Source organism: Calliopsis andreniformis, chromosome 3 (genome assembly GCF_051401765.1).
Source record: "Calliopsis andreniformis isolate RMS-2024a chromosome 3, iyCalAndr_principal, whole genome shotgun sequence".
Classification (NCBI taxonomy): domain Eukaryota; kingdom Metazoa; phylum Arthropoda; class Insecta; order Hymenoptera; family Andrenidae; genus Calliopsis; species Calliopsis andreniformis.
The window spans coordinates 22,713,307-22,734,852 of NC_135064.1; the positions used below are offsets into that span (position 1 = coordinate 22,713,307).

At 34.6% G+C, this 21,546-nt stretch overlaps 3 protein-coding genes across 3 annotated transcripts in view; 1 reads left to right on the forward strand and 2 right to left on the reverse strand.

Annotated features, from left to right (window-relative positions):
- The first annotated feature begins 2,392 nt into the window (after positions 1–2,392).
- Tango1 (transport and golgi organization 1) lies at positions 2,393–9,359 on the forward strand. The gene is made up of 17 exons (XM_076375476.1): positions 2,393–2,552; positions 2,647–2,780; positions 2,852–4,940; positions 5,043–5,192; positions 5,276–5,355; positions 5,426–5,563; positions 5,621–5,737; positions 5,805–5,882; positions 5,958–6,182; positions 6,404–6,571; positions 6,653–6,875; positions 6,952–7,090; positions 7,163–7,252; positions 7,331–7,427; positions 7,508–7,631; positions 8,101–8,607; positions 9,198–9,359. The coding sequence occupies exons 1-17, from the start codon at positions 2,429–2,431 to the stop codon at positions 9,254–9,256; spliced, it is 4,542 nt and encodes a 1,513-aa protein (XP_076231591.1). The 5' UTR covers positions 2,393–2,428; the 3' UTR covers positions 9,257–9,359.
- Positions 9,360–9,822: 463 nt separating this feature from the next.
- On the reverse strand, positions 9,823–12,308 carry Syx5 (syntaxin 5). Its single transcript, XM_076375477.1, has 5 exons — positions 11,789–12,308; positions 10,836–11,092; positions 10,571–10,762; positions 10,372–10,493; positions 9,823–10,271 (listed from the first exon to the last, which is right to left on the reverse strand). The coding sequence occupies exons 1-5, from the start codon at positions 12,156–12,158 to the stop codon at positions 10,112–10,114; spliced, it is 1,101 nt and encodes a 366-aa protein (XP_076231592.1). The 5' UTR covers positions 12,159–12,308; the 3' UTR covers positions 9,823–10,111.
- An 813-nt stretch (positions 12,309–13,121) lies between these two features.
- The window catches only part of LOC143177524 (icarapin-like), a 58,570-nt gene continuing 50,145 nt past the window's right edge, over positions 13,122–21,546 (reverse strand). Inside the window, exons 3-4 of the mRNA XM_076375478.1 lie at positions 16,283–16,398; positions 13,122–14,527 (exon numbers count right to left, since the gene is read on the reverse strand). Of these exons, the coding sequence (XP_076231593.1) occupies positions 14,219–14,527; positions 16,283–16,398 (425 nt within the window). The 3' untranslated portion in view covers positions 13,122–14,218. The remainder of the gene's footprint in view (positions 14,528–16,282; positions 16,399–21,546) is intronic.

Consider the following 21,546-nt stretch of genomic DNA (forward strand, 5'->3'; position numbering starts at 1 on the left):
AAACACTGTTTCTTTCGAAACTGTCATTGTCATATGTTTTTGATAATCTATGCGTTACAAATAAAAATCCCTTTACGCCCACATCCGCGTTTACTCGTTCAGATACATGCCATATTTTATAGTTTCTTATGGTCTTTATTTTTTAGAAATTGTACAACGCGTGAAAAATACGGAAATACAGAGAGATTATAAATTACATTCACCTAACGGAAACGAAAATATAACAAGCTTAATCTCCTATCATTCGTCACGTTTTTTATTCAGCAGATGTCCGTGTTAATCACGGTTAAATACGACTTCCTCAAGCATAGACAATTTCGATAACAAGACACCATAACCTCACTTTCATGGTCACTTTTTGTTCGAGAAACACCGTAATTTAAGTATTACCTTAATAGCTTCCTACACGTCCTACTTGTAAGATAGTTAACGTCGAATTCCGTTAATAGGAACACTGACATATATGCATGAAAATGTTCTAAATTATTAGTATTCTACACGGACTCGAAACCTACGCAGGTATCTAAAATTCATTTAAAATACTGTTGACTATTACCACGACCATAGTATAAATCGTGTCATAGTTCATCCTCCTCTGAATGTTAGCCTCCTATTTCGCACAGATTATACAAAACAAAGTACAGAGCAATCATTGATTCTAAAATTAAATTTCGCATATTTTTAAGGACTCTTACCTAATTTTTTAAATTCAAATCTCGGCAATGAGCGAAAACAAATTCTGCGCAGCCACCGCGTAACTGTTCCCAGGTGTCACTACACTTTTGGCGCCGAGTTCTTTGAAAGTAATTTCGATACTGCTAAAATCGCCATAGGCACCGAATTAACAATATCGAGCAGGGCATTCGAACACATATCATTTAGTTTTTTCGTTGTGCACGTAACGTACACTCGCTAATTCTTTCTCGTCGATCCGTCTGTCAACACTGGATCACCTTGACCTCGTTATCATAAATTGAGATTTGCGAGGATTAAATCCCGAGTGTGTATTCGAGTCGGTCGTTGTTTTGCTAGACAGCGAATAGCATGCACCGAATTCTGTATCGAAGGAGGCGTAATAACAGTAATAACGCCAATGCCGATGCTCTACATGCATGTGTAATTGAAACCCAACCTGACCTTGACCCGACAAACTTTCGTCTAAATTTACATTTCACCAATCTAAGTTTTGGTTATAACAGCGTTAAATTAGGGTCAGAGTAGGTTAACTTGCCAGTATTTTGATTCGTGTGTCGCTTCAAGGGGGCAGCACTTACGCAGCCAATTGGGGGATTCTGGTTGTGTAGGTGCGTTTATGAGGATTAGCTTTGCGCGCGTAATTCAATTGAGATGTACAAAATTGATTCCTTCAATCTTGCTTTTTAATGTTCTATTTTTATTATATTCACTGTTATTTGAAATTGTTTGTGTACTGGAATTCTGAATACGATATACTTGAATTTTCCTGAAAAAATTCTTTAAACCAACTTCTGTTGTGAACAGAATTATATCCTCAACTTTTTGTCGATTTTCATATTCTAATTCATTTTGTTACTCAATAACTAGAGAAAAAACTTGATATCTATGTTTTGGTTTTTAAGAATGTTCAAATAATACAGGTTATATTTGCTACAATTCAATACTGCTTCTTTGACGAATTTTCAGGATACACAGAATTGGTTATTTATACAGATTTTCCTTGAGTTTATAAATAAAGTGAATATTATTAACAAATGACAAATATTTTATTACAAAGAGAGATATTTTTTTAAAATGACTGAAATTAAATGCATTTCTTAAATGCAAGGTGTCGTTAAAAGCCAAGTAATAGGTAATAATATGTAACGCACAACAGAAATCAGTTTCGTCAGAAACAAATAGAAAATAAAATGCATTTCTGTATATTCTCAAATAAATTCTGGTGCAAATAGAAATAAAGATATACTTACATACAGACTCCTTATCGGCGAATGCATTTTTAAGTAAATGTTTATCCGTGACACGTGAGGAAATGTTTAAACGGTATCCAATATTCGAAATAAAATTAGTCGGGACTTGCGCATGCGCATTTAAAATACGCAGGCAACCTCTACGATTCATTTTCGATGGACACGTATTATTCAATTTATAATAATATATATTTCTGTAAACAGATTTCAAACTTAGAATCATCTGCAACACCCATTAAATGTTCTTAAATTTCAAGAATTCTTATTCGTGTGGAATTTATCTTGAATCTTAAGCTTTCTTTAATCCCATTATAGCCGAGTCGCCAATCAAACCGTGACAAGTATGGCGAATCGCTGAAGCGGAGATTGACTAGCATTTCCGGTGGACTATCTTAAAGTAAAGTACTTCACGGTCAAAATGTGCGTCCAAGGCTGTGTCATTATATGTTAGTAGTGATGTGGAACTTTGCAATAGTGGAAATATGACGAAAGGAAATTTGTTTATTAATGTAGTATTTCTACTCATTGCAATATCATTTAGTGCAATATCATTATGTTCGTCTGCGTTATCGAACAAACAATTATGTTATGACCCTAAATGTTCGGGTAATTGAAGCCATACTTTATCTCTAATATGTATCTAATTTAAAACGCATTCCTCATTTAAATACCTTTAAATTTAATGATTCGCTTTATGCAGAGCCTGTTTCACTGGCCAAGACGTTGATCAATTATAATCCGAACGAGCCGGGCTTATTAGGGTTTGACGTTAATGTGGATGTCACAGTTTATAGCAAAGGGGCAGGCAATAGGACTGACATATGGGGTGTAAAGGTACAATATAATTTTTGTTTTACATGAAATGCATTTCGATTGAAAACATTTCTATCGAATTTTTATTTTAGATTAATGGTAAACGTGGATATGTACCAAAAAGCTTTTTGAAAGAAGTTAAAATTTTCCACAAAAATTTGCGTCATGAAGTGCCTATTAATCAATTATTTAGTGATAATAATGTATCCAATGAAAAACAGAAGCCTAAGAAGGACAAGGATGAACCAAAAGTTGTTACACAAGATGTTGGAACTTCGAGTGATGAACCAGATACTGAAAAGTTGTCACATAATGGATCTGAAGTAACTCCTACGTACGAAACAATAGATGGAACTACATTCCAGTTAGACCGTAGTGAACCTATGACACGAACAAATTTTGTAAATGAAGTTATACAAGCAACAGCAGTAGTGCCAAATGAACAAAGGACTGTTGATAATGTAACAGCAAGTTCCAATAGCGAAAAAGTTGAATCAAATATTTTTGCAACAAATGACAACTTATTAAAGGAAACTGAGGAAAATAAGGTAACAAATAAGAAAGAAAGTTTTCCTGAAAAAGTTGACATTAAAGATTTTGTGACAAGTTCAGAAGAAATATTAGATGTACCAAAACTAGCAGGTATTCCAGTACCATTATTGAATATAAATACAAAATTGAAGGATGATGCTTCCAAAAAAGAAAAAGAAACATCCCAAAATACAGACCATGGTGCAAGTATAGATGTAAAAGATACACAGCCTAAGGAGGAACTAGGCAATATCAGTGTTTCAGAACTATCCAATGACGCTACAAAGGCACTAAATGAAACTGTTCAAAATGCTAATACTAACAATGACACAACCATTAATTTGGGGAAAAAGAAGGATAATGATTCAGTTGTGGCAGGTGCAACTGATAACAAAGTAGATTCAGAAACTGTGCAGGAGGTAACAAATGATAAGTTATCAAAGGGAACTGAGAGCAATAAGAAAGAAAGCTCTTCTGAAAAAAATGGTTTGAAAGATTTTGTGGTAAGTTCAGAGGAAATATTAGATGCACCCAAAATAGCAGGAATATCTGTACCACAATTGAATATAAATGCAAAATTAAAGGGTGATGCTTCCAAGGAAGAAAAAGAAACAACTCAAAATACAGAACATGGTGCAAGTACAGATGTAAAAGATACACAGCCTAGGGAGGAACTAGGCAATATCAGTGTTTCAGAAATATCCAATGACACTACAAAGGCACTAAATGAAACTGTTCAAAATGCTAATACTAACAATGACACAACCATTAATTTGGGGAAAAAGGAGGATAATGATTCAGTTGTGGCAGGTGCAACTGATAATAAAGTAAATTCAGAAACTGTGCAGGAGGTAACAAATGATAAGTTATCAAAGGGAACTGAGAGCAATAAGAAAGAAAGCTCTTCTGAAAAAGGTGGTTTGAAAGATTTTGTGGCAAATTCAGAGGAAATGTTAGATGCACCCAGAATAGCAGGAATACCAGTATCATTATTGAATATAAATGCAAAATTAAAGGGTGATGCTTCCAAAGGAAAAGAAGAAACAAGTCAGAAAACAGGACATGATACAGTTACAAAAGATGCACAGCCTGGAGAGAATTTTAATAATATTAGTGTTTTAGAAACATCTACTGACACTGATAATGTTACAGCAAGTACAGAAGCTGTGCAGTATATCATTAATACTGCAGGGAATAGTGACACTCCACTAAAAGCAGAAGAAACTAAAAGTGAAAACACTGGCAACCTTGTTTTACTGTCACTAGAAGAATCAAATGTAAATAATTTAGCAGAAGATGCATTATCCTCCAGTACTAGTGAAGGGAATATAAATGAACAGATTGCAGTGAATTTGGAAAATACATCTGCTGAGCAAAACTTGACCAGTGTAGTTTCATCTACTTCTCAAGATACAAGTGAAAATCTTGAAGAAAATAACACTATTGTAACTAATAATAGCAATGAGGAATTACAGAAGAATATAGTACAAGATGTGCAACATGAAAATGAACCTGAAAAACCTGATATAAGTTCATCAGAGTTACTATATTCTACTGAAAAGAATACAGTTTCACCAAGTATTGTGAGCATTAATGAATTTCGTAATAGAAATTTGTTAAATGCTGATATAGGTGAACAAATTGAAACTGGTAAGTATTTTGCAATTAATAGCAATATATTTGAATCAAATTGTATAGTAAAATATAAACTAAATATCAGGTATAATATTACTTTATATTTATATCAAATAGAGAATGTGATAAACGATGAAACTGATAGTCCTACCATTTTAACCCAATATAAAGATGTTGATAATAAAGTTCCACACGAAGATTTAAATACTGAGGACAATATGTCCATAAAAGAAGAAACATCCGAAAATACTTTACAAGAAGTTCAAGGTGTGGTATTAAAACTATTACACTTCATTGTTATTTCTTTATTTTATTAATATTTGTTTAATCCATTTTGTTATGTTTAACAGTTTCACCTCCTGAAATGTGTTCAGCAGATAATGTTGAATGTTCCATTGGAGATAGTACTCAAAACTATTTTACAACTCAAGTAAGTATAAGTAATATTTTTTGTACAGTTTATATGCGAATTGGAAGTTATCATTTGTTAATTATTCTAGGAAGGATCTTCTGAAACTAATGAATATCCTATAATGGAGGGATTAAAACTAGAGACAGGTTATTGGATAACACTAATGTATTTAAGTGTTACTGCCATTGCAACCCTTATATTTTCTTTAGGATATTACTACATTGAGGTAAATAATAATATCCTTTCAGCACTAATTACAGTTATTAATTCTATATCTTTACAGAACCTGAGAAGAGATAGGCAATTAATAGCTAGAATCAATAAACTTGAAAAAGATCTACTTGTTTCAACAAAGGAGTGTGGAATATTGAGTGAAAATTTAAAATTAACAAAGGATAAGGTAATACAATTAATATCATTTTATAATTTGTGTTATACAATTTTCTCTATTGAAATATCCATTTTAGTTGACAAGTATTGAGGATGAATCCTTTGGTTCCAATGAAATGGTACTCTCTTTAAAAGCTGATCTAGAAGCTTCACAAGTAAGGCATTTAGTTTGCATAACTTTGTAGAATTCCAGACTCAAATAATTAAATGTGTACAATAATTTTCTGCAGAATGCAAAAGCTGAATTGGAAGATCAAGTTGCTATGTTAGAAAGAGATTTAGAAGGTGCAACTGAAGCAGGATTAGAATTAGAACGAATGTTACGAGAGGTTCTTTCATCAGACAATGAAGTTAACCCATTGGCTCAATCAGTGGAGGATTTACAAAAAAGATTGAATGCTCAACAGGCTGCAAATGAATCATTAACAAATGCCCTCAATCTTAAAACACAAGAGGTATAGAAATAATTACATTTAAAGCATGTTATATGAACTTTTTCTTTGTGTGCAATATTTTTTCACAATATTCTACATATTTAACGCAGCTTGAGTTTGATAATCTTAAGGTTTGTGTAATTCCTCTGAAAAGTATAAATGTCATGTTGCTGAAATCTCATATTCCATGTAGTACAAAATTTTACTGTATACCCAAGTTATTTAATGTTGAATATTTGCAGAATGAGTCCTTAACGGCAGAGCTTGCATCTCTTAAACAGAAGTACGAAGAACTCGAAATCGAGCTTACACAAGTAATGGAAAATTTGAAAGCGGAAGTAAGTAGTAAGAAGAGTATGGAACAAATGTTGACTGATAAGGTTCAGCAATTAGAAATGCAAATCAAGGAAGTAAGTGTGTATGAGGTTTAATATTTGATAGTAATGCATAAGAAAAATATAATATTCTTTATGTATTCAATTCTACCCTAGATTTCTACCGAAAAAATAGCCTTACAGAAAGAGTTGAAGGGTAAAAAAGTAGAAATGAAAGATCTTATGGACGTTATTAGTCGACTGAATTCCAATAACGTGGACTTCGATAAGTTGTACGATGTGTCTCGTATTAAAGCTGAAGCAGTAGTTCTTCGTGAAGAAAGAGATGAATTAAAGGAACGACTAACTGAAGTAGAAGGTGCTCACAGTTTACTAGAAGGTACAATCAGTAATATTTATTATATTAAAAAATGTACACTATAAAAGATGTTAAACACACTTCTTTTGAACCACAGAACATATGAAAGTTATTAAAGAAGAAGTGACAACTTTAAGTGAGCAGTGTAAGACCGCCGAAAAGGAGAAGAAGGATGCAGAAACACGACTTGAAGTACTTTCGAATTTCTTCCAAGAAAAGGAAGCCCAACGACAAAAGTACTTTAAATTTGTTTCAATTTCTGTAAGCTAATTACTGTCTATTAGATTTAACGAAATATGTAATTATAGGGAGGAAGCTATCTGGTTGCAACAGCAAGGAGAAGTTTTATCCACTGTAGAAAGAATACAAACAATGCAAAATGAAATACAGAACTATAAGTGAGTAATTGATACAGTGATTGTGCGATATAACATTATCTAAATATTGTTACATTTTTTATCATAATCGAATTTTAGACAACAAATAGAAATGTTGAAGCGCGAAATACTGGATCAAGAAAGAGAATACAAACACCAGATCTCTGTCCTTGAAACGAAGGCGCATGAACAATGGGTATGAATTTCAACTGCGTTATGTTAACTATAGTTATAATTTGCTACGTTTTTAACGTATGAAATCAATTTTATTTTAAGGTGGTAGCACGACAAGTTGAGCGTCGTTTAGAAGAATCAAAAGTTGAAGCAGGACAATTGCGAAACAGGCTTACACTTATAGAGAAGAATATGAATGATGTAGATTCTGAAGTAAAATTACACCGTAAGTATTTGCATCGCAAAAGAGAGTACTGTATTTCAATATTACAATTTCTTTAAATAGTAGTATTATTCTATTCATAAAAATTAAAGTGTGAAAGTATTGTTAGATAACAAGTTTATTTAATTATATACCAGATTTTTTTTATATACGCTGTTTTGTTTCAATAGTTAAAACTACAGAGGTTCGCAGTAAAGTCGATCTCAAAAATTATTATGACATTAGCGTATGTTGTAAATTACCACAGTACAGAGAAATTTGTTAAATTATTATAGTTTATCGTAGAATTAGTAGAAATAGTAGACATAGGAATATAGTAGTTAAACAGTTGAAATTTAATTGAATTTATTCTAAGAATCGTGAAAGATCTTTAGGTTCATCTTCGATTGGCGCACGATTTTTAAAACCACTACATCATTAACGAATCCAGTTAGATAGAAAATTGTATTTTCTTACCCTGATTTTGGAACAGGCCTGGAAGCAAATGGGGAGACGACAACGTCGCCTCCATTATTCCTAGGAGCAGAGTCATCCAATTCCCCCATAATGTTCTCTGGCTCCACGAATGTTCCTCCTCCGCCACCACCTTCCTATTTACATTCACTCTTTCCACCATACTTACCACCCCCGTTGCCCAACGCGTCTGGTGTACCGCCATACGAAGTCAGTCAACGACCACCACCACTGGGTGGTCGATTATCCTCGCCTCCGCCCATGCCTTTGCATCCTCCTTCGAGCAGGTACGATCACGCGGGTTCCCCACCACCACCAATGTCTCCACACTTACTTCCGCCCTTCGATCACAGATCACCACCGCTTCCATTCGGTAGTGATCATATTCATCCACCACCTCCTCCTCCTGGCTCGATATTGCCACCACCCCTTGGAACGACGCATACATGGGGGGAAGAATCACTGCCGCCTCCACGCAATTCTGGTTTCCATCCACCGCAGCGAGAACGAGTTCGAAATCACAAAGGTTTGTGTAACAGAACATCTCCACCAAGCAAGAACGAGAAATTGGAGCATGTTTATTTAATAATGGCATTCACTCTCACTGGCGATTCTCGCACGTCTTTTGTTTTGTCACTATTATTTCCTCCCTTTTTTCTTTTTGTTGTGCATGCAAGGACGCAAGCGATTCTCTAAAGTGAGACAATTTTGGAGTACTATGGAAGGAAATAATTGCAAATAGATACGGCATGATCAGGTTGAAGAACTGAAAATTTTGATTTTGTTTTAAAACGAATTTTTTCTTTTTATTTTTTTGAAATATTGAAATCGAAAACGAAATGAAGATCCATGACTGCTAAATTTGATTTCATAAACCATTTGTACAGAATTTGTACCACTGCATTGTAATTCGATTTTGATATTTCTTCGATTTCAATATGTATTAGATTTTGTCGTTTTTGAAATTTTTTAATTTCATTTTGAGTGATATTATTTTTTGAAAATATTCATAATTTGAATTCTTCGTATTTTTTTCTGTTTTACCGTATCGAAAATTGTTATTAATTGGAAAGAATGTTATAATTTTGATTACTTACATTTTATTATCGTTGGCAGGTTCCTTGCATTCTTCGGGAGAGTCGCTGGATAAGACACATCATCACAGCAAAGTGTAACTCTTATTTTGTTATAAAACATCTTCGTACATACGCCAAATTTGTCACTGTAGTAATGGGATATATTGGATTATATAAAATTTCAATAAACAATTGACAGTGATGCAGGATAAGTTAATGCTAGTAGAAAAACCAGCATTTACTATTTAATTTAAGAAAATAAAGTATCGTGCATTTTGATATAGGATATTTCAAATGTGATAAGCGCATATTTAGTTCACTGGGAGAACTACCTATATCAAACATCATCGCTGTTAAAAAACTCGACTGTATATATACACTTGATTATTGTTTAGGGATATATTGAAATATTTAGAAACAAACTGTAAAAACGTTTCTTTATAGAATAACAGGAAATACTTTGTTCGAGTCCATAATTTACGTGTTTTTATGAAACATTCAGTCAAAAAATAAATTGTAATACGAATTTAGATTAATTGCAATTGTTATATAAGATTTTAAAAAAATTAAAATAAACCGTAATTTATTATTAATTTGTGTTTTACAGCTCATTATATTAATCTGTCGTTTATATGATTATACATATTCGTAAAAATTAGCAAGCATTGAAAATTATACATTTATTACCCACAGTTTCCTTTTTTACATTTTACAAACAACAATGTAGTTTATATACTACATTGGTGTATCTTTTAATGATAATACTTACAGTATTCACAATTCAACAAACAGGTCGAGGAATGCAACTGAATATATTATTATTCTATAGCTAGTGAGTCATAATTTTATAAAAATTCATCTTGCTCATTGATCATCTTATATCACAAATAACTGATATGGATGGTCAACTACAATGTTACATAAAGAAATATGAAGAATTATACAATAATTAGTTTATGCCAAGAATACTACAAAAAATATAAAGAAAAATATGAGGACTGCAAATATTTTTATCATTAACCACCTGTTATTTGTAACTGATTGGAAATATCTTAAAATTTCTGCATGTGCCGCTTCCACGTTCAACTCTGTGTCTTCTATATTACTATCTATCCTGAAATTGAATTAAAAACGTGAGCAATATTTTTTAGAAGCTATTTGTTTAGAGGCATACATATTTTTCATTAAAAGTTATGTAGTAAAAATCTTCTTACCTTTCAACCATTTCTTCTTGCTCCTTAACCATGTGCGCTAGTTGTTGAAAAATTCCTCCAAGTTCAACAATAGTAGATTCTATATTTTGCATTGTTTCTGCTCTTGACTGAATATATGCATCCTAAAAAATAAATTATTATATTAATATTATCAAAATTTATTATTGTTATGCTATGTTATGGAAATTATATTGCTCACGGTATCGTCATTGACTGCTCGCTGTAGCGTTAATTGTCCCATTGCTGGTTCTAAATCTATAGTTACAGACGATGGAGATTCTTGCTCCTGTAATAACAATGAACCTTGTTTTCCTGTAACACTTGGAGGCAACATTGTAGACACAGAACCTTGAGTAAATTGCTGCCTTCTACTCTGTTCTTCTCTCATATTCTATAAATAAACATTTACATTACTGCATTTAATAGTTTATACATAGACACTTTTTATTCTTGTTTTTACCTACCTCAGAACGGACTTCTAACACACTCTTAAAGTGATTTGACATATTCGCCAACTTTGACTGTAAGGCCATAACAATAGAAGAAGAATGTGAAGCCATGTGATGACTTTGAGATGCTCCATATCCTTCTCTCTGTTTTTTACTAAGTTCTTGCAGTTTTCCTATTTGTTGATTTAGACTCTTCAAGTCTGTTTTTATGATATTTGTTAACTCATCAATTTCTACTTGTCTATCATTAAATATAGACTTCCTTTTTGCCACTAAAATAATTCATACAATATTTAAAACCATATTTGCGTATTTATATTTAAAGATAGTTATTTTCTATTGGTTCAACAGTAATAATGCAGAGAAAAGTCGAAAGCTTATCTGCAAGTTGGTCTCATCTATCGAAGTTGATTAAAATTAAAAACGAAATGAAAAACTTTCTCTGCAATTTTACTCATGCACCACTTCATTCTAATATAAAGCATTTGCTATGAAAAGAGGATATAGTAGGACCTCAATTATTCATAATACCATAAGATTCAAATCTGTAGCATCCTTTTCATAACTAGTTTTATTATCATGCACAATCTCTTAATAGATCACTGATAAATCTCAACTATTACAATGGTAGCAGTTTAGCTGCTGTACATTCAGGACCTTTTTTGTGCAACTATCAGTGGAAATAGATACAATAGCAAGATCTTTAATTCAGTAAGCCGCTAAAGAAATACATTTTAGGCATCGAAACAAGTGACATGACAGACACCTAAATTCGAAGAACTAGTGGGGATAAGACGCTGCTGCTGATGCAGCAGAAATATACCGCAGCTATCCTGGTACGACTGTACTCTACCGTGCTTCTAGCATCATACTAGCAAATACCAGAAACCTTGAACGAAAGGCACTACGAATAACTAAAGCCCAGTTAATCGAGGTTCTACCATAGTTATTGTTCATGGTGATCTTACATAAAGCAAGCTTCTCTAGTTTAGTATAAGTGCTCGCTATATTCTTCCCAATATTCTTAGCTATCATCATGAAGTTCGAGTAGCTCTGTAACTGTCGTGCCCGACGAGGATTCTGCAAGACCGCCGTTCGCGTGACGGTCCTGCTTTGCATAGTCCGGATCGCGTTAACGAACTCATTAGTCCTGTCTCGCGACGACATTGTCGCTGCCGCAATGTCCGGTTGTTTCTTCTCGTTCCCCGTTAAATTGTTCCCCTCACTTTCATGATTGTGTCGCTGACTTATGGTACTGCCCTGCCAGGGACCGTTTGAGGTTGTGATCACGAAATCATGGTCAACTTCGTAGCCAACGTGTCGTCTACGCGCTGGCATCGCATCCTCAGCTTTTATACGTATTTACAGCTTTACGGTTTCCACAACACAACCTCTACCTCCAATTTATCTTAAATGCTTCCTCTTAAACGTATCAACAGATTGAGACACGTCCACATGACAGCTCCAATGCCTATATTTCGCACGGTGACTTTTCTCCATTTAATCTCTGACAACGTCAGTCGCCAGGTGGCACACATTCGCGAACGAAATGTTACTAGAGGTTATGCTCATGACTTCAGAGTATTGAACCTGGTGGTGGACGCCTGAATCAGTTTGAATCTTGATTTTGAAGTGGATTCTCTTTTTGAAAGGCTGTGATGTGTGCAATTGAAAAGAAAAATATGTTTGAGAGGTGATATTTAAAAGCATAGATTAGGTATCTTTTTTAAAAAGATAATAATTATGCAGGCTGAGAGTGGGGTAGTAGTAATTTGAAGTTATTTAGAATCGTGCATAAGTTAACCCTTTTAGTGTTAGGTATCGATCTATCGGTATTAGAACGTTGTGCTAAAATTGCCGCGAAAGAATTCGGTATCTACTTTAAAACCTTTTTACTTTTTTTTTACTGTTAAATGTGTGGAAAAAATACAAGTTTCTTTGGTTGCTGTACTCTAAAAGGATTTGTCGACGAGTAGAGAAGACTTCGTTCATCAATACCTTTTGTGGTGAGTAAAGAACTCTTTTTAATGCATGAAAAATGATCTATTATATGAAAAGTATGTAATCATATATTTTCTTGATAATTGTATCAAAAAAGTTTTTGAAAATTATTTCAACATTATAAGGTTACAAATTTTTTTATATTTGGTTCGTTTTAAAACGTTAGTAAATTTTACGAGTTACTGAACTGTTGCAAAATTGTTGCTGCAATGGTTATTTCCTCGGAAATATCAATTTTTCGTGGTTTTTTGAATCATTTATGATGTGAATACCTACCTCTGTGAAATTAAAGAGAATCAATTTTATGCCAACAATATATATTTATTATTCAAACATTCTCTTCCTGTAAAAAATAATGTTTCCAAAAAAAACAGCGTATCACGATTCTATAAAAAGGTGAAATTTATGAAATTCCCTTTGATCATCGCTCCAATCGACAGCTATTGCTATTATAAGAATATTACTTGTATCGCGAAATTGTTCAACATTCAATTGCATTGTTCACGTTCCTCTCAATCACAAACTACCTTTACACCTGCACGCGCTTTTAAGTGCTACCCAACGTTTTATTGGCATAAATAAAATACATTGGAATAAAATACGTATAAAACACCCGTTGCACGTTATATTTTAACTGGGATCCATCAAGGAAGGAAAACGGAATGAGTATCCCTGGGAATTGAAGAAATCTCATGTGATACTACTCCACGCGATATTTCGAAAATAAGGAAAACGTAGCTCTCATTCCTTTTTTACTCTTCTCCTCGTTGGATATCATAGTACAACCTCTGTAATTGTAGTCTCACTACTGCTGGTAAATTCTTTGATAGGATATACGGCGCACGAAGCTAAGTTACATTTTCATTTACCACGGAGATACATGATACTCATAAAATATTACAACAAATTGCCTCGCTATAGGTGACTTACATACGACGTAGCTATTGAAGATATACAATATATTTATCATTTCTCTATAGTTCTACAGATAGACGCTCTTTTAATCCGCCACATTTTGTACAGCTTTTACCCATACGCGATTCGTCGAAACGGAATCCGAAAGAGTTTCACGGAGGACGGAAGAATTTATTAATTAAATTCTGACATTAACTTTGCACATTAACTTTTCTGTTACGGGTACAGAGACTAACACATACACAGTGTACATACACAACATGTAATAGTACGAATTAGTATAGTACGGACTATAGTAGTACGGATGAATTACAGTAACCAATTAATATCACGATAGAAAACATTCAAAATACAATACGTATACGAAGAAATACAACACAGAAGGATTCGATTCACAAACATTTTCTGGGAAGTTCGTAGGGAAGGGAAATCGTCTTTCGGATTCTATTTCAAGGCTGGTTTTTGGATAGTTCGGTACTGCTTTAAGCAGTGAGGGTATCTACTTGATTCTTCGGTATTTCATTATCGAAATCTTCGATGGTCTCGACGCTTCTTGCAGTAGATCCATCGTCGCTGGTGCTGGTGGAAGCGGTGCTGGTGGAAGCAGCGGTGGTGGTCGTGAACTGCGGGGGCAAGGTGGTCACCTCAGCGTCTGCTTCGCTTTCGGTCATGAGGATCGTCTCGTTCTGAGGTTTCACGTCGATAACGCGGACGCGGATCAACGTTCCGTACTCGTCATCTCCATCCATGTAGGTCGTTTCGTTTATGGTCACGACGTGTCCGTTGATGATCTATGAAAAAAGAAACGATTACTTTTGTTGCTATACTTAAATTAGTCTTTTGGTTGGTATGGATTTATGTGTATCAATGAGGAGGGAAAGTCAGTACTCAGATATGTTGATTCCTTGAAGGATTTTAGGTTTTAGGTACGTCTTCGATTATTCGACTGTTTAAGTATTCAAATTCTGATTTTCGGATCTATTAGTATTCAAATTTTCAAATTTTCAAATATCTAAATTTATGAATTTTCAAGTATTCAAGTACACAAATTTGTGAAGTTTCGAATATGCCAAATTTCAAATTCTGAAATTATACACATTTTGGAGTATTGAAATATTCATAACTCAAAACACTCAAATCTCCAAATATCCAAAAATATAACTTTCAAATATTCTCATACTCAACACCTCAAAAATATCCATACTCTCAAATCTTCAAATCTTCTAATTTTAACGTGTCCTTCAAATTGATCAATTATTCCCAAATTAATACTCACGATTCACCTGAATTATTCCACGCACATACCCTTCTATTATAAATAATACAACAGTAACGAAACTCAAGGTACTTAGATAATGCTCACGTAAAACATTTCTCATAAAAGATCTTCTATACAAATTCGTCTACCGAGAACAAGCCAAAATACCATTATCTGTTCCATATTAACAAGCCTGAATCGGTGGTATGTGAATTTAGCTGGCAGCTAGCGACGTGGGGCGCGCGCCGCGTAGAGTAGATGATACTCAGCTCGCTGATGCTGACAATAGGGACAGACGACGCGTGTTCGGCTACAAAGGGTTGACTACAGGGAAGAAATTCGCTAGCGAGGCGAACTGATTAGCCGTACGGGAGCGTAGTTAAACGAGGCAGACGGAAATTATTGTAATATTCATGCAGTCGTGCGAGGAGAGATTGACTCATCCAAGGACGACGCGTATAGGTATGCAGGTTGTTCACCGCACGAGGGTGGCTAATCATAAGGGCGATTAATCGTAGTGCTGGCATTTCTATTGTAATGAAATCTAGTTTTATGGCAGATTTCGGAAAATTTTATTTCGAATAACGAATCAAAATCATAGGTTTACTCGTGATTAACGACTAACTATTTTATTCGAGGAAAAATCTCGAATAAATATCTACTGTTAGTCGAAAGATATTTATTCGATTACAGTTTTATTCGTTATTCGACCAGATTGAACGACAAATGTATGTGACACCCGACCTATATTGATGGCAGGGCGTAGTCGCAGCGGATCATCGTAGTAGAAAAAGGATTTGTGAATATTCTGAAGAAACTGACGGAATTGCTAACACTTGGTTACAAAATTCTAATTCAAAATTAGTATTTAATTCGTAAACTTAATTTTTTAGAAATTTTGTTACCCAAACATCGTGAATCATTTGAATTCTCTCTTTTTTTTAAATAAGAGTATACATTTCTTAAATCATCATTCAACACAGCTTATTGTTTCGTATTTAAAGAAGCACCTAGTTAGTTGCGACAAGAAATATCAAAATTAAAACGTTCACACTTTTAGTTTCATTATTGCAAAGTGGTTTTGTTCAGTTACACGCAGTATCTTTTACTGGAACAGGATAAAGGATAAGTAACTACGATTATAAATTATTATTACAATACTATCACAATTATAAAAGTAGCTACCCTTTCATCAACTTGAAACTGACTTTTAAGGCGGAGGGTGGCTGATGGATTTGAAAAATTTGCACAAGGGCGTCTCGTATGCACGAGGCAGCCGTGGACTCACCTTGGTGGTAGAAGTGGTGTTCGCTCCTTCAGGAATCTTGCCCCAGGGTACGACACCTTGCTCAGGAATACGTGACAGAATGCCAGCCATCTGTTCCTTCAACCTTTTCATCAAACCTGAAAAGAGGTCGGAGATTAGAAACGAGAAGTTGAGGAGTGGGCGACGTAAACACACATCACCTGTCGCTACGTATGCTCCCCTTCCTCGCGAACAGGACGAAACCGGAAGAGGAAGAGGAAGAGGAAGGACGGTCGACAGACGACACGGTGGACGATCGGAGCCATCGGGAGGGATTGAAGGCGAGGATGCACGAAGCTGATATCGAAATGGTATCGTATTCGAGTAGTATAAACTTATTTTCGAAAGTACTGATTTCTAGCATTATACGGAGCATCAAGTTATTGAATGTAAATGCAATCGTAAATCTACGAGAAAAATTGTATTGAAAATGTAGAATAATATTTTCGTGTACGATGAGTTTCAAAAATTGCAGGTGTAATATTGCAAACTGTACGAGAGAAGTGCAGCAAGTCGATAAATTTCGTTTTTGACTTTATTGAGTGGAGTATTTGCTAGTATGTAGAATTATCACTATTTTAATTAAATTACTTTTTATTGAGGAAAAATCTCGCCTGAAAAGATTTAATTTCACAGTTTAGATCCAATTTTTCACGCAGAATCGATACTTTTTCTCTTGTAACACTGTATTTTAAATTCTGTATTTCGAAATACATATCTCTAGGATAAGCGATGTTTGAAATAATGTTTGGAGTGCTGGTACTGCTGATTTTTTAACTCAGTGGTGGAGGAATGCTTTGTCTCGCATTTTAAGTATAACCTATTTCAATGCAGATATTCGTATTTCACTGCTTTTACGACTGGAGGTTTCTGAATGGACAATTATATATTTTGGTAGCGTTTCGAGAATAATGGCAGGTTCTGAGCATTACGAGATATCGAGATTTAGATGTAATACCTCAAGTATCATTTGCACAAAACAATAGAATTTTTTATAACTTTAGTAACCTTTTTTCATTAAAATACATTTTTGTAAACGGAGGGAAATATTTTTCTGTTAATTGTTGTCTGTAAAGGGATGAGTTTTCACTTTTGAAGTTTAAATTCCCCGCGAAAAAAATAGGGAAAGTTTATTCTGGACGATTAGTACTCAAAATCAGTAGTTTAAACGTTATTTGAAACAGCGCTTACCTCGAGGTACCCTATATTTGAATACTCGAAATTGGAATCGAGGTGGAAGCTCGTTTCGGTCGAGTAATACCTTGAGAGGCTTAAAAGAAATTTGCATAGCTGGAGGGAATTGGAATACTTGGCGCGGTTTAAAAAAAGGTACATTCGGTTTTCCTTTTATTGGGAAATTGAAGACATTTTCATATTTATTACTGTTACTGCACCCTTCAAAGTGATACAATTTGAGGGAACCAGTCGTGCATTAAATCAGATTTTAGGGGTGACGGAAATTTCTTACGACGAATATTTCCCAGTAAACGTGTACACGTGATAATTTACTAAGGACGAAGCATCAAAGTGTACACAGTAAGATAAATATTTCAGTGTAAAATTTCACTGTAATACAAGTGAATTTTTCTATGTTTTGATATGAGTTTTACTGTATGACATGCTCAAAAAATTGTATGAAATATTTTATTCCAAATTCATGACGACGTATTGAATTTGACCGTCGTGCTAAAATGTGGTAGGAATTAACAATAAATTTATCACGCTGTTAATCGTGTACACAGGGTATTCTGATTTCACCCAGAAAATTTTCTTTGAAATATTTACAGTAAATATGAATGTTGCGTAGATGTGAAACGAAAAATTGTCTATGAAAATCTCCGACAAAGGGAAAGTATGAAATGTGGATTGGAAGGGATGCAAAGGTATATATACCAGGACATATATTTCAAAGAGCAAATTCCTGTTGAGGGAACAACTTTTAGTAACTGAAAAATTCAACCTAACAACTGGAACATTCAACGTTTACGTTGATATCATGCGAACGTGAATGTGACAGATCGTGATGGTTTGCAATCCAGCTTGCCTATGTCTGTTCGTAGTCGTCCGTTAGATATGGACTTGCCTTTATGGTTTCCATATAGTGTAATAGTGATGGAAAAGGGAGAGATACTGTTTGCTATAGATCTTGCTATACATACTGTGGACTGGGGTAAAAGCATACGATAACTCACGAATTTATATATTCACCAAGAATAATTCTTTACATTTTCAAATATTCAAATATTCGAATATTCGAATGTTCAAATATTCAAATGTTCAAATATTCGAATTTTCAAATATTCAAATTTGTTCATAAAGAATTAATAAATTCACACGTTCGCACTTTGAAGATATTCTACAACTAATTACAGTAATTGAAGAAATAAATTTAAAGAACCAAGTATCTTTGAGAGTCAACAGACGTGATGAGGGGCTAAGGTATATTTAATTATTCAAGAGAAGTTGCTCAAGATAACACGTACATACCTATTACATTTCCTGCCCACGAACTAATCAAGATTACTTTTTTTTACTCTGCTTCGTATCTTACATGTAATTAAAAACTTTAGTAACATTCAAGAAAACCTATACCTACTCTATCTGACTTTCAGTATTAAATTCAAACGACAGAATGCAAAATGTTTTGCTACCCTTCCCGATTATACAGACCTAAAATTGTCTCGAGTACCAATATCACTGTTGGTGTGATTTTCCTTCTTATTACTTCTCTGAATGAAAAATTCTTGACTATTGCTAACATCATAGTAATTACGTTAAGTAGTATACTATACACGAAGAAAACACATCTAGGAATTTAAAATGTATCTAAACGTATTATCACTAAATTCACCGCTCTGTATTCGATGATAGAAATGAATCAGTTTCCCTCGAAATTCTCGCATACGTTGGAGCATGACGATGAGCCAGGAACACGTTCTGGTGCAAGCCTCTGATATTTAGCCACAAAGCAGTTCTATGCTGTCACGACTCCAAAGTTGCTGCACGAGAACGCGATATTCATGTATATCTGCGTTCCAAAACGTACCGTACGTGTCCCATGAGAAGTCCTCTGGAAAGCATTGCCCCTAATGCTTCTCATGGGACTTCTCATGGCATATGGATAGTATGCATAGTACGTAGCTCAGGACTAGGAAGGAATCCAGGGGAGAGGGACTGTAGGCTTGGACCTCACCTCGTAAGGGGTTAAATTTTGTTGTAATACTAAAATAAATTACTGCAAATACTTAAGAAGCGAATTATGTGTTTTTCGTATCAAGAGTATTATCAATCGTCGCCCAGCTCCAGGCCACAGAAAACCTTCAGTCGGCCTTGTATGCACGCCAAATTGAAGCAAACCAATCGAGGAGGAGATGAAAAGACAGAGAGAATCCAAACAATGTCAATAGCTTGACGGACTTGACATCGGAACTAAAGAATACTTGTCTCGACTCATTATTCGTGCGACCTTCCCTTTGCTTTGACTCGAGCCGCCAAATAGGCTGGAAATTTTCATCGACTACTCTGCGAGACTTTTTATATTCGTCGTACGAGCTTTTCTGCTTATTATAAACTGTTAGTTCGTTGCCGAGTTTATAGCGAGGAAAATGTTATCGAGGGAAATTCCTACATAATGACGGAAAATTTTATTAAAAATGGAGATTAAAAAGCAATTATTTGAAATGTTTAATTTTGCTATTTGGGATCGTGGGAAATCAGAACTCGGAACATATTAAACAATATTGTTTATTTAAGTAATGTGTTATTTTATTTGAACATTTTTCGTTTTTGAAATTTTATTATTTTATTATGCTTCCAGGGAAAATAAAATTGTGAAAATAAACGTTTTAATGTTTGAAATAATTGAATAATCAGGTATACGGTACTAAACGTTATGTGAGCTGTCTAAATATTGTAATAATATTGCAATCAATACTGTTGGATAATCTGTACTCAGGCCTGATGTGCTGGTAGCCCAATTTTGTCTTATTTAAACTAGTAGAATAAGCTTCACGTCAGACACAACCAAGTCAGTAGAATAAGCCCTAACTCAGCCCCATTTCACGCGTATTTCAGGCATTTTCTCAACAATCAATAACTCTAAACCAAATCCTGAAACGTAATATCATCTATCTTAATTTTCGTCTTATTTTAGCGTGTAAAATCACCCCTTAAAATTTCTGCCATCTGTCGTCGTCGAACACCCCGTACAAGTGCTCAATACCTAGGGGTCACATACGCCAGCCAAGTGCACATACGTACGTGTATATCCCACTTTATTTTTCGAACATCTTTATGCCCACGTATGCACAGGACAGAACATAAAGACTGTGCAAGAAGCCCAGATTATCGTCAGTTATTTACAATGATAATATCATAGAAGCTCCCAGCGATACGTCCTCGAGTGTAACGATATAGCGAACCAGATTGTCAGGCATCATTATTAAGCCATTATCGTACACCGTTGATAGAGCAATTAACGTTTCGTTGTCTATATACGTGCTATAGGAATGATTGCAGAACGCTATTTTTACATCTGTCGCGTTCCCTGTAACCTGACCCCGATGCACGTTTACCCAGTTCTTAAATTATGCCTGGTGTTCTTAGCCCCGTGGCCCGTCGCATACCTGTCGCCCTGAAGGCTTTCCCGATATCGCTTTCAGCTCCCTGTCCGAGGTACTCTCAGTCGATGCGAACGGTACAAGTTCGATTAGGCTCGTACAACCTGTCCTCTCCGATTCGAATGCTTCGAAGGAGGCGATATATTGCGACACAATGGCAGTTTATAACCCGTGCCGATCGATATCAATCTCGCAACCCCTCTAGGCGAATTCGGACGATTTGCGCTGATAAACATCGGGTCTCTTCCTTTTCTGGCCCGAATGGAGAGCAAGCGGGTTGATTTGTCTGTTTTCGAACTTTTTTAAATAGATGTCAGCTATTTGTATTTGGTCTGTATTGGTATTAAATAACATTTACCGAATATTTCAACATTTCAGTGCTTGAAAAGAGTGCCAATTACTGTGTCCTCCTTTTTATTAAAATGTAGTACTACTAAACTGAAAATATTTATACTTTTTAAATAACGTATTTTATACTTTTAAATAACGTATACTTAGATACATGAGTATTCGACTACTTGAATATTTGAATAATTGAACATTTGGATACCTGAATAATTGAAAATGCAAATATTGGAATACTGAAGTACTTGAGTACTTGAGCACTTGAAAATTTATAAATCTAGA

Coding starts and splice junctions, on each gene's coding strand:
- Tango1 (XM_076375476.1), top strand. CDS start 2,429: ATGACGAAAGGAAATTTGTTTATTAATGTAGTATTTCTACTCATTGCA. Junction 6,572..6,652: donor TAGAAATGCAAATCAAGGAA/GTAAGTGTGTAT, acceptor ATTCTACCCTAG/ATTTCTACCGAAAAAATAGC. Junction 8,608..9,197: donor ACGAGTTCGAAATCACAAAG/GTTTGTGTAACA, acceptor TATCGTTGGCAG/GTTCCTTGCATTCTTCGGGA.
- Syx5 (XM_076375477.1), bottom strand. CDS start 12,158: ATGCCAGCGCGTAGACGACACGTTGGCTACGAAGTTGACCATGATTTC. Junction 10,763..10,835: donor TGTTAGAAGTCCGTTCTGAG/GTAGGTAAAAAC, acceptor GTTTATTTATAG/AATATGAGAGAAGAACAGAG. Junction 10,272..10,371: donor CAAGAAGAAATGGTTGAAAG/GTAAGAAGATTT, acceptor ATTCAATTTCAG/GATAGATAGTAATATAGAAG.